The 13,256-nt window shown below is 43.3% G+C and overlaps 1 protein-coding gene across 6 annotated transcripts in view; it reads left to right on the forward strand.

Moving 5' to 3' along the window:
* CACNA1I (calcium voltage-gated channel subunit alpha1 I) overlaps nucleotides 1–13,256 on the forward strand; it is a 366,532-nt gene that overhangs the window by 96,166 nt on the left and 257,110 nt on the right. For all 6 annotated transcript variants that reach the window (XM_079994542.1, XM_079994543.1, XM_079994544.1 and 3 more), the window contains one exon: nucleotides 5,239–5,548. In XM_079994542.1, the coding sequence (XP_079850668.1) occupies nucleotides 5,260–5,548 (289 nt within the window). In that variant the 5' untranslated portion in view covers nucleotides 5,239–5,259. The remainder of the gene's footprint in view (nucleotides 1–5,238; nucleotides 5,549–13,256) is intronic.

A 13,256-nucleotide genomic window follows, 5' to 3' on the forward strand; every position in this document is an offset into this window, starting at 1 on the left:
TTTATTAAACAAACAAACAAACAAACAAACAAACAAACAAACAAACAAACAGTGTAGCCATTTAGTGAACCCATCAGTGTCCATTTGGGATATTTGCCCATGTGTTTCCTAATCCATCCTCACACTAAAATAACAACAGCTTGTATCCACCACTGCATGAGCAGAGCTTTGCTCTTGCAATGGGACTTCTGTTTCCTCCACCTCCCCCAATCTGTTCCAGAAAGTCCAACAAACCCCCAGAGCTGATTTTGAGGGCACATGGGGCCTTGGGGGACAGGAGAGGAAGAAGTTCCATTGGAAGCATGCAAGTTTGTTGTGCGAGTAGAGCTGTTGCGATGGATGCAACCTTCTGAACAGGACTTTGGGTGAACTATAAGCAGATAAAACAAGCCATGTGTCCCTGCCAGAAGACAACACACCTTTGTATCTCACCAAGTCCCACTGAGTTCAGTTTGATATGCTCCCGTGTATGTCTGCACAGTACTTATATCGCTATCTTATGCAAGTTTACTCTGAAGTAAGTCCCACTGCATTCAGTGGGAATTACTGTCAGGTAAGTGGCATAGAACTGCAGCTGCAGAGTATCAGTAAAATATTACAGAATACTGGCAACGCATGCTAACATTTTAATTTAAAATGTAATTTATGCAAACAATTTCAGATCTTAATGCATTATCCACAGGGTCGTGAGAATGTGCAAAGATTTTTCCTTATAATTGTTTTACTTGGTTATAAGGAACATTTATTTGTACTAATATTTCTCTTAAAATAGATTCTAATAATTTTTAGCTAGCTTCAGATGTTATTTCAGAGTAAGCATTCTGTAACTCAAACATAAGTTTTTGATCTAGACACTATGATGATCCCCATCATGCCATCCTGAAATATACAAGGAAATAATAGACTCTGGGTAGCCTCACCTGTGATCCTCCCACTTCCATCAGCCACAATGAGTGTGACCAGTGGTCAGAGACTCCTACTCCTGACATCTATCTGGACAGTCACAGATTCCTACCCCCCCCCCATAATAGACCGTTCTGTTAATATGCAAACTGCCATTTCTTTTGGGAAGATTTCCTCACTTTTCTTGGGCGTAAAATATTTGCACATCTCCAACATAATGTACTCATTTCCCTGTGTTCTTGCTGCAGTTCTAAATATGCTGCGCATCTGTAGATGCTTCCCCAGTGCCCGGGGTAAACTCGCCTTGATGGAAAGAACTTGAGATATAATTTATTAAAACAAACTAGAAGCAGGTATAAAGACTGCCCACAGATTAGAGAGCAAGGTGTTGGCCCCACTGTGTCCAGGCGTGACTGGAATGCCTGGAAACAGATCTGCACGGAGAACAAGGGTCTGCAGATAAACAGCAGGAGGTGCTGCACGTCTAGACCAAGCAACATTGATTGAACATGGGCTGTATAGCAACAGCACAACAAAGGCAAGCTCATGGGCAGAAAGATCTGGGAAACGCGGAAGATAATGTTCCGCTTTCAGAGTGGAGACAGGATTATGAGCAGATAAGCTCTGTGTTTTGGATCTTTGTCACTGATAAATCCTCTACTGTTGGCAATTGGATTTTACTGGAAATTGATGTTTTTAAATGCTTTCGCATTGCTACATAAGCCACCCCAGTGTGACACGCTGTTCTGTGCTGCCCTCTTTGTAATAACACAATGAGGGGAGACGCATTCCATCACACAGCAGACCAGAACGCCATCGCATAAGGCGCCAGGAGGGGGCACAATGCAGTCTTCTGTCAATAATTGCGCTTCCTCCTTGCGCTCTGGCATCTAAGCTGTTTTTATGTGTTTCAGAAAAAAAGCAAGTGCTCTTCCCTGCTAGGGCTCTTTAAATGAAGGGGGGGGGACACAACAGGGACATCATAAATGTTTATGCAGTGCCCCCTCTGCAATTGGTGCTCAGACACTTTACATAGAAGTTAATGCATTTAAATCTACATTTTTTAAAAGGAAAAAACCTTTTTCAAACCAAATAAACACTAGATGGAAGCCAACATTGGATGTCCGCGAAGAAGCGCAGGTGTTTTCAGAATGGGTGTAGGGGTCAGGGTGCTTCCAGCCTGTAACTATTCTTTTTTTGAGAGGGGAGATTCCATCACATACCAGCCAGTTCATGTTGCATAATTAAAGTTAGTCTGGGACTCCTACTTACTTATCACATTTATATCTCACCTTTTCCTCCAAGGAGCTCAAGGTGGCATATATGGTTCTCCCTCCCCTCATTTAATCCCAACAACAGTCCTGTGAGGTAGCCTAGGCTGAGAGGCAGTGACTGCACTAAGGGTTTTTGCAGGCAGTTGCAACTGAGGACTTCTATACCCCCCCAAGTATCCCAGAAAAACTGGGACATCCTGTTTTCCCCTGCAACCATTTGAGAGGCCATGATCTTGCATGATTTTGTGCTGATATCTCTCCTTGGAAAAAAATGCAGGGTGGGGGGCTGGGATCTCACATGGTGCCCCCAAAAGCACATTTTGGGGCACTGTGAGAGCACGCTTCCCCCAAGCACATATTCTGGACTCTGTAATATTCCACATGAGTCATGTGACCCGCATGAGAACGGATGGAAAGATGCATGTCCCGGTTTTGGGACTCAACATCTTGGAGGGTATGGACTTCATGGGCACCAGCTTGCTCTCTCACATCCATGAGCTTTTGCGTAATTGTGCCTCCCCTGGGAGCCTAGAGGTTCTCCTCAAGTAAACCCCGTTGAAATGCTGACCTTACCTCCTTTTTTGTGTTCTGTTACATGAAGTACATGTGCCTGCTTTTCTAATTCAGCCAATAGTCATTATGTGTTTCTGAATGACTTAAGCAGCTGTTTGGTAGGGCACTGTGCCAGAACCAGCAGTGCTTCAGGGCTGCTGTGGTGAAGCCTTATGTCCTATGCTTCTCAGTAACCTTTCCTCACCTTTTGATTAATCTTCCTAAAAAGCCACAGTATTCCATAGCTGTTCACTTTGTGGAGCAGAGCCTTGCTTCAAGTGAGAACTGGAGCTGCTCAACACCATCCCCTCCCACCTGCACCTATTTAATAGCTGCCACATTAATTTTTTCCTGATTATTTTTTGTTTGTTTCCAGAGTGCACTGCTGTGTACCTGGTACCAGAGCTTACCTTTCAGATTCAGCTGGTTGCTATTTCATTTCTGGGCCCAGTTAAAGGTACTCACACTAGTGCTGAGAGTCCTCAATGATTGAGGTGCTGGATATCTGAAAGACTGCCTCTATCCCTGCTGACCTTCTGGGGGCACCCTTGGGAGTTCAGAAGTACAGGGAATCGTGACCCAGGAGAGGGCTTTCTCTGTGGCAGCCCCTAAATTGTGGAACTCCTACCCCACAAATGGGCTTCTGGCATCTTCATTGTACACCTTTCACTGGGGCCCATCTCTTTTGTTGAATTTACACTGGGGTGTTCCATTGATAATGGTACATTATATTGTTGTAACCTGCCTAGGGACCTTATGGGGAAAGGCAGGTTTGATGGCCATGTCCCAACCACCTGGCTTTCTGGCCACAACAGAGTGTATCCCTTTGTTTCTGCCACTCTTCCCCCATTTGAGGTATCCCCATGTAAACATTACATATAAATGCAATGTCCCAAACCTGCTGAAACAAAAAATATTCTCTTCAGAACAAAATTGGATAAATATGATCCTTTAGCCCTAGTCTGAACCATCCCTAATTTACCAGGCTTCTTTGGTCTCAAGTAGGCTTTTTGTTCCTTGTTCCTTCTTCCCAAATTTGGATCCCCTTAATCCGCTTGTCTCTTGCCTGTCTGTCTATCTGTATTCATGGCATTGCCTGTCAATCATATGCTCCTCCACTTGGGACATTTGCTCAAAGAAATTTAGAGCTTTCACATTTTCTGCCCTCAGATGAGGGCTGTACTATCCTTCACATCAGCAATGGCAGATGCCTCAACCCTGTTGTTTAATTAATCATAGAATCTTAGAATTGTAGAGTTGGAAAGGACCATGAGGGTCATCTAGTCCAACCCCCTACAATGTGGGAATCTTTCACCCATTGTGGGGCTCAAACCCACAACTCTGAGAACAAGAATCTCATGCTCTGAGCTATTTGAGCCTTGACAAATCTGCCAGGTCTCCAAGTTAACCCTATACTCCCCATAGACAACAAAGCTATGTATCCCTTTGCCAGTTGCATGAAGACATAACAAGTACATCATATACACAAGCAGTCCAGGACTATAAATTCATTCCTTCAAAAGGGGGAAGGAAATTTTCAGCTGAATTTTAAGTCCCAGGGAAAAATAGTATTTGAGAGTGAGATGTTATATGATAATGAAAACCATACAAGTTTTATACTTTTTCTAAATGTACTCTCTGAGTTTCAAGGCATCATGCTGAACGTTGATGCAGGATTCAAGCTAGAATCCTGAAGGGCCTTTAAAAGACAGAAAATGGTTTGTATGCAGTGTTGTGTTCATGGAATATGTAGGACCAGTCAAGTGGCTCACACTGTATAATGGATTAGAGAGTGATGTGGTTTGATTAAGTAGCAGGAAAGATGACTTTGGCAACAAGTTTCTAAATGGATTTTAGTGGATGAAGAGGGAATAGATGGGGTGAGACTCTCATTTTTAAATGACGCAACCAAAGTGGGACGTTGAATATGTGAGCTGAGTGGATTTTGCGTACAGTGTCCAGGCAGCATGTGGTGAAACAGTTGGGTGATTGCATCACTGCCCGCATAGATCATGGCATGATTCATGTGAATCGTTCCAATACTCAACCAACTATAGGCAACTTTGCAGGGGCCTGTTACATGTGGGCTGAGTTGCCAACCAAATTTGGCACGGATCCTGTCAACCCACATCCTCAATATGCCAAGTTTTTTTGGGGTATAATTAGCCGTAGATGGAGGTCTACCATGATGTTTCCTGGCCTCGTCAACAGTGTGTAACACACACACACACACACACACACACACACACTGACAGATTGCGCTACTTCTGCCAGTGGGGTCTGTATCGAGGGCTATAATATTATTGCCTTTTCATCATGAATGTGTTTATTGAGCCAGAGTGAGGAGGAGATATGAAAACTCCTCAGTATGGCCTAGAATGAGAAGAACATTAGTAAGCAAGCAAGTTCATCTAACATTTTGGATTGGTTCTATCAAAGCAAAGGACAGTTGCGCTGTGCATTTGGTGGTGGACTGTTCGTCAACTGTGTCACTTCTGTCTCTTTCCAGGGATTCTCATTTCATGCCAACATGGCCGAACATGGCTCCCACCCCTCCTCTACCCGGCAGTCGGGGAACCCACCCACTCGCAATCCCACTCTGTGCTCTCTGGAACATGTGGATCCAGGAATGAGTGAGCAACCAACTCTGCTGGAGCAACCACCACCATCCCCAGACCTGGGTGACGAAGATGATGATGGTGACATGGAGCCTCCGCCGGATCCAGATGTGCCCTATCCTGATTTGGCCCCCGTGGTTTTCTTCTGCCTGAAACAGACCACCAGCCCTCGCAGTTGGTGCATCAAGATGGTGTGCAATCCATATCCTTTCAAAACCACAAGCTGCCCTTTCTAGCCTTTCTCCTTCCTCTCTGCCCTCCCTTTGTTCTCCTGCTCTTGCAGAGCACCTGACAGGTAAGAGACGGCGTTTCTTACATATTTAATGCGTCACTTTGTTCCCTGCTTGCATTTAAACAGTGCCTTGGCTGCTGCAATATGCAAGCAAAAAGGAGCTGCTTGCGAAATGGGAGACTTCAGAGGGAGCGACTGTCAGTTAGAATCAGAAGAACAGAGATGAGGGGCAGGGAGAAGAGAGGGGACAAACATTTTAAAACGTATTCCCCCCTTTTCATCTCTTTACTTTTCCTACACTACCAAAGGCGTCACGATATGACTCTTTGAAAGCTTCAGAGCATAGGTTATAGCAATGCTAACTTGTTTCTAGGAGAACTTGATGTGGTGGCAGGCATTTATATTGTAGTCTTCTCTGATATACAGTAAGCTATCTGGTAGCTATAAACATGGCCACCCCAAGGCTTATTGCTGTCCTGAGGCAAAGGACAAGATCCCCTCCCCATTCTGTGCACAAACGCTTGCAAGGGATCTAGCAGTCTGATTGTTTTTCAGCACTGGTGAAGGGACAGCGTCCCTCACTGCATCTGAAGGGCAGTAGGGCAGCTTAGAAGGTGCAAGGTAACCTGTGTGGCACACACAGCCCTGCCTATTCTCCATCCATCATCATCTGCCTCCTCAGGCAACCACCTTGCTTAACCTAATGGTAGGGCCAGCCCTGGTAATAAGATTGATTGATTGATTGATAATTAAATTTTGCAACAGGTTGCAGTTGTGGTTCATAACTGCTTCACAGCTGGAATTATTATGGATGGTCCGGAAATTTTAGGGCTAACACTGATCATTAACTAAAATGGGGTTTTTGGAGAGGATCTTGTCTGGCCACATTATTCCACGTGCCAGCAAGAAGATACTGGATTGGGTGAAAGAGGAGTCTGAGGGCCAGCCCAATACAATTTTCTGCCTGCAACAATAGCCAAGATGCACCTGTTCCTCTTTCCAGGATGGGCAGTTTAATCTTCAATATAACTGACAAAACAGCTTATTATCCTGCATCTGAGGACAACAGGCCAGATTAGTGGGTACAGAGCAGGCTGTATGGGGCACACACACAGTTCTGTCCAACTCCTTGTATCTGTTGCCTTCCCTTCCTACTGCTAGCCCCAGAACTGCCACCTGAAGCAGCTGCTTCACTTTGCCTAATGGTAGAGTTGGCCTGATGAGTCTTTCTGACATACTACAGAAATTCTTGCCTTTGTATATTTACTGAATTCACTAACTGCTTAGTTTATTGCCCTAGAAGTATTCGATCTATGTCCTCTCTCAAAACACATTACATGCTTGCCCCTAGGAAACCACTCAAACTTTTTAAAATCCTGGGCTAAACACATCCTGGAGGCAAGGATTTGGGCAAGAATAGTAGTGTGGATAATTCATCACAATCCACCAAGTATTGCTCCCATGAAGAGCCTATTGTTTTGCAGCAACACCTTATGGATTGTGACCATGATCAGATGCTCCTTTTATCATGCATTTCCCTACTGAATCATAGAGATTAGCTCTGAAGCTGCTGTAAGTCTATTCAGCCTCAGTCTTTGCCTCGTCACTATAACAATAACATCTTTTGGAGACTCCCAAGTTCATTCCATTCTCGCTATACCTGTAAATCTAAACAGTGCTTCCATGGACTTGTGGTCTGCCTGTCATGTGTCTCACTATTATCCTGTTGGCAGCTAAGGTGGTGGGATTTCGTAGTTCTTGAAATGATTCCTGGGGTGCAATGAGCAGAGACTATCAGCTGATTGCAGCAGCAACAGCTGTCTGCAGCTAACTTACATGAACTCCCTGAGAAGGCTATGTTGTGGAGGAGCAGTTCATTTCCCTTGGCTGTTTTTGTAGACATAGCATATAACAAGAAAGCATCCATCTTCCACATGTCCTCTTTGCAGCCACATTTAATGGGTGTCGCACTTGTGCCAGCCAGAAGTCTCCGGAGAGCTGAAAACTCTATAGGAGTCGTGGCCTCTCCCTGACTTTTCAGCATGAGCTCGCTTGCAACAGCTGACTGGATGGGAGGGGAACCCCACTTCATCATCTTCTGAGAGGCAAAGGTATTTGTCGGGGGATAATCTGAACGCTGATTACAAGTCAGTGACACTGGGCTTATTTACAAAGTGTTTGCATTAGGATTAAAGGATTTTGATGAAGCTTCTGTCTTTTGAACCAGTCTTCAGAGGACTTGTGTATTACCATAACCTCCCTAAAAATGACTGCTTGAAATAAAGTAAGAGAACTTATTTAAGAAACCCCAAAGGCCACTCATTGTAAGAAGTAAAGGGGTGTATTGCTCCATCTGTGGCAACTTCACTAGCACAGCAGCCATTCTGCTAGTGGGAGCCCCGTTCTTAGGGTAGTACAATTGCCAGCTTGGGTTGGCAGAAGAGTTGCAAGTCTTGTATGCTGTGTTGTACTGTTACACTGCTTCTGCTGCAACTTGAGCAACACCTCAAACTCTCCTGCTTCTTTCACTAATGTTAGATTGCATCCAACTCAGTAACATGTATTTCATTTCTTACTGTGGTAACATGCCAGTACCATCAAAATAACCTACAAATATGAAGAAGTGTGCCTTTAATACACCCGCCCACTAATTCAAATTGATTTTCATTGGTTAAAATCAGTACACAATAAACTTGAACTCTAAATCTACCAATTCAAGCCAGTAGTCTTAGGGCACAATCCATCCTTATGCATCACCCACTCATGGATGGATCACCAGACAAAGTTTTCAACAGACAAATGACTGGTGGGTCATGGACTCCAATATGGACTAGTGTCTTCGGTGGGCTTATTTGTAAGGCTTGGTTTCAGTACAAACCAAAAATTGAATGTAGTTCTGGTGGTGGGGAATAGGGAGCCAGGTTTTGAGATTGAGTTCACAGTCAATATTTGGGCTCTGACACAGATTCTCACAGGAAAAGGTACATTATAGATTGCAACAGTTTAAGAGGGAAGCTCAGGAAGGTTTAGTATTGTGTTTTGTATGCTTGTTTGAATTTAGGGACCAGCGGAGGACCATTAGGGAAAATGGGGCACCATGACAACCCCTACCTGACCGCCATCTTACTTACAACCAATAAGGAGGTGGCTCTGCCTGTCATTGACTTTGGCTTCCTGCTTTCTGCCCCACCAGTCCCAAAGGACACTGGGTACCAGGTACCAGTGGTAAAGACACTGAAACTATAGAGTGAGGAGAGTCTGCATTAATGTACATAGATTTACTAATCTGTTTCTCACACTAGTAGAATGCTTTGTGGTTGAGTGTACTATTGTCCAAGACAGATAATACACTGTACAGCAGTGGTAGGTGGAGCCAAGAGGGTGTGGGGAGACTGACAGCTTTCTTGGTATTGTTGCTGATGTCCTCAGCCTCTGAGAGCAGCATGAACTGGTTGGTCATGTGAGAAAGGATGGGTAACTTTGCTAGTATTTGAAAGGGTCCAGTTTCTTTATGGGGGTTTTCAGTCTAACTGTATTTATTTTATAAATTCCAAAACAGAACCAATTCAAACAATCCCACTGCTGTTTCCTAGCTTCCATTATTTAACGCTGAAGGCCGTAATAGTGGTATGAAATTCAGGATTCACATGTCTCCCTACTGGCCATGTGTAGATGTAGTCCTTTGGGTATGGAATCTCTCATGCAAATCTGGTATAGATAAACTAGTTCATTTGTTGCCTTGGACCTCTTTGCACTAATGGATTGCAATGCACTACCTATTCATTATACAAGCAATGTAATGACATATGACCCAACAATTTTACCAAATTCTGACTTGAGAACCACCCACTCTCAAGACTTCAGTTTGTCAGGATTCAGCCTCACTGTAGTGGCCTTCATCCAGTCCATTCCTGTTTCCAAGAATCACCTTATCTGACTCAGATAATGATGAGAAATATTGCTGGGCGTCATTAGCATTAAGGAGAGGGAAAGTGTTTGTTTTTTAGTCTACTTTCACTGCTCAGAATTTTAACAAAGGATCTAGACAAGCTAGCGTCACTATGGTTTTCTCAATTTTTCATTTGCATTTAGTAATGCAAGTTTGAAAGGGCTGAATCACAGTTACTGTGCGGATATTTATTAGCAGAAAAAATTATTAGCAGATGTCTGTCTCTGTTAGATCATTTTTTAAAACAATCCTGAAATTTCAGTTCTGAAGGCATTGTGTTTTTCAGAGCCCAGATTATTTGTGAAAGATCAAAATTTAGATTGGAAATGAGAAAATGAAAAGCATTTCTTTATAGTTTTATCAAAGCTTAGAGAGATAAAGAAAATGTGTTAGTCTTTAAAGTGCTGCAAGACTCTTCCTTGATTATGCTACAACAGATGAACACACCTGCCCCTTTGGAAAGAGATAAAGAGGTTGAGGTAGTAAATTGTTTCTCTATTAAAGGGGAATGCGATGTAACTGCCTGTAACTGTCAATGAATCTCCCTTCTGAGAATCTTCATTTTTTTGCTGTTGTTGCTGCTGCTCCACTTCACTTGATAACCATTGGCTGATCTGCTGTGAGGTCACAGCGGGCCTCTGTTGACTTGCTGGTCTAGATGCAAGCCCACATCTGCAAACTGCTTGGGGGAGATGGTGGCTTTTGCAAATTTTGCAATCCAAAATTGGAAGCCAATTAGCAACATAGTTCAGTGATGAAGCCAATGCTTTGTACACAGAAGTCCCAGGTTCAGTTTTGGGCACCTCTCCAGTTATAAAGACATGGTGAGTTGAGAAATCTTTTTGCCTAAGGCCCTGGGCACCAGCTACTTGTCAGTGTAGACAATACTGGGCCTGATAGGCCAATTGTCTAAGCAGGTATAAATTAGCCCCCTCTGTTCTAAACTACTTCATCAAGAGCAGAGGTCATTGGCCAAGTTGGCCATGTTGGCTGGGGCTGATGGGAGTTGGAGCCAGGCAACATCTGGAGGGGGCACCAGGTTGGTTTTCTCTGATCTAAGGCAATGTGCTATAGGCTTTCCAGTTGCATGCATACTTGCTGAGTGGTTTTGTATTGTTACATAGATTACCCACAAGGATCTTGGTGCCCTTTATAAACTCTAGTTTAAATTCCCAATCAGAATGGCACAGTCTACTTTCATATAATCACCATTACTTTGTGGAGATGCCATGGCCAATTGCCTTGTACAGCCCCAGTGCCATCTCATTATACCCATGGAAATTAGGACCAGAAATAATAAGTGTGGTTAAAATAAACGCCGGAGCACCCATGCAGTGTTTGTTGAGCATGTAAAAGGATAGCGGGACTGTGGTTATACTGCATAAGCATCTCAACTGACATACGGAATTTGCTGACCCCGGACCAGAGTCTGGAAGCATCTGTAGGGGGGCTTGTTCAGTAACACAGATTCTGCACTGACCTCGGTGGGACACTGCATGGATCTAAATGTGGATTTTTGGAGTTACATCTTTACTTTGCCGTTTTAAAGTTCTGTGCAAATGGAATCTCTTTAACAGGCCTATAAACCCGCATTCTCCCTCCTTCCCCAATGGGAGGTCAATATTTTAGATGGGAGCATGAAAGCAAGAATGAGCATGCCATTAAAAAAGATCAATATAAGAAACAGGGAAATAACAAGGCATATTATGCAGTTCACTGGCTCAGTTGCTTGGCTTTTGTTGCATCCTGGACGCATCCTTCTTTGCTCATAGAGGAGATGGCTGCTCCTTCTGCAGCTGTTGTCACTGATAAATTGCCATTTAATTCCATGAGTCTTGAACACGGCATTCATGGTCCAGGAAAGCAAAATAGCATGTTACATACTTGAAATAAAGAGCTGGGCTGTAACCAGTCACACAATTTCAGCTTTGCATCGGGTGAACATAAGCTCTCTCTTTTTTGCCAATGTTTGACATACCTCTTGAAATGGTTTATTTTAATTTTTGAAGGCTTAGGTACAAAGTCAAATGATTGTTTCTGAGTGTGTTTCCTTGGAGTTTGCCTGGGAGTTTTAACACTCAGGTTTCCATAAAACAGTCTCGAAAGCTAGTGTGTGTGTGTATTTGCATAAGTTGCCCATGTTTTCAACAAAAAAGTTCTATCTTGTTGAAAAGGCGGCTTTCCGAGTCATAACTGAGTGCCCCTCCTGATGTACTTTGATTGTGCATTCCTGGTGATTTGTGCTCATGACTGTATTGGGGTGATTATATGTGATAGCCTGTTTTCAATACAGCTTGCACCTGCAAAAAAAATGGAGAGGCCATTCGGCTTCATTTTCTGTCAGCATATATCCTGTAATTTCCTGCCGAAGTCCTGTAATTTTTTTATACCGCAAATGTTCTGGGGTTGTTGTTGTTGCTGCTGCTTCTAGCCTACTTTTATTGTACACTAGCACAAGAGTGCCCCTCCAGATGGCAGTAATGTGATAACATTGGGGAAGCTTCACAGGAAAAGTAACAAAGTGAAATGAAGTGTGGACGGTCCAATCTCACCAATGCACTAATTGCATGTTAAAGAACACACCTGCAGAAAACGACAGGGCAGCAGTCCAAAGGGGCCTTGAATGAAATGACTACACACACACACACACACAACCTGCATCTTGTTGCATCACCTGTAAATATATAGTTGCTGTGCTGGTGTAAGCTCTGGACAAGTCTTCCAGTGCACCAGCCTGCAAAAGAGTGTTTCCAGTCTGTGAACATTAAGAATTAATGGTGACATTTCTCCTTGGAACAGGTGGTTATTCCAATTGCCTGGTAAAAATTCACTTTCAGTTCCCTTCTTCTGTCTGCATAAAATTCCCACCAGAGTTTTCAGTGAAATCCCAGCCCATACGTTGGGGTATAAATGATTTTTTTATTTTTATTATTTTTGTTTAGACTTTATCACAGCAATAGTCTTTACCAGAGGTGGTAACTGCAAATCATCTGCAACGCAAATAAAGCTGTTTCTCTAACAGTATATTTTAGAAACTGAACCCCTTGGTTTACACTTGCTATAGGGGAACCAGAAGGGTCACACAGTCTTAACTAAGAAGCCTTATATGGGGGGAAGAAAGTTGTCTTTGTAGAAAGCCTGTTAAATGCCCTACAAGAGAAGACATTTTGGCAATACAAAATAGTATTTTTTTGATACACGGAAGCTGGAGATATTTCTGCTGCACTTTGGAATATGCTAAAATGTGGATTTTGCAGCCATTTTGTTCCATTGAAAGGCATAGACGCAAGCATTACATGAAAGCACATCCTGCAGTGCTCACAGGATGTGGTCTGAGTGACTCCGGAGAGGAAAATGAATGTTGCGTTTTTGTGTTTGAGTTCATGTACAGGACAGTTTACAGCAGGAGATTTTGACAAAATGTCTGCAGCTAAGAGGGCAAGCTGAAATCCTGTGATAGCACACAAGAGAGTGAGGCCCCACATATTTGAAGGGAGTTATCATGCTTGTTCGCTGCAAGATATTTTATGTGGAGTGTGTATATATATATCTGTGTGAGAAGCTAGACATATTAGTGTTACTGTATTCCCAGGGAAGGGATTCTGAAGCATGGTGATTATACCATCTTGCTTTCAGATCTTCAGCTTGCTATTTTGTGAGCTCACCGGTAACATAGTTTTAGAATTTGCAGATTGTTGCTGTGGAAACAAATGGTAAACACTGATCCC

The sequence above is a fragment of the Podarcis cretensis genome (genome assembly GCF_951804945.1).
Source record: "Podarcis cretensis genome assembly, chromosome: 10".
Classification (NCBI taxonomy): Eukaryota; Metazoa; Chordata; class Lepidosauria; order Squamata; family Lacertidae; genus Podarcis; species Podarcis cretensis.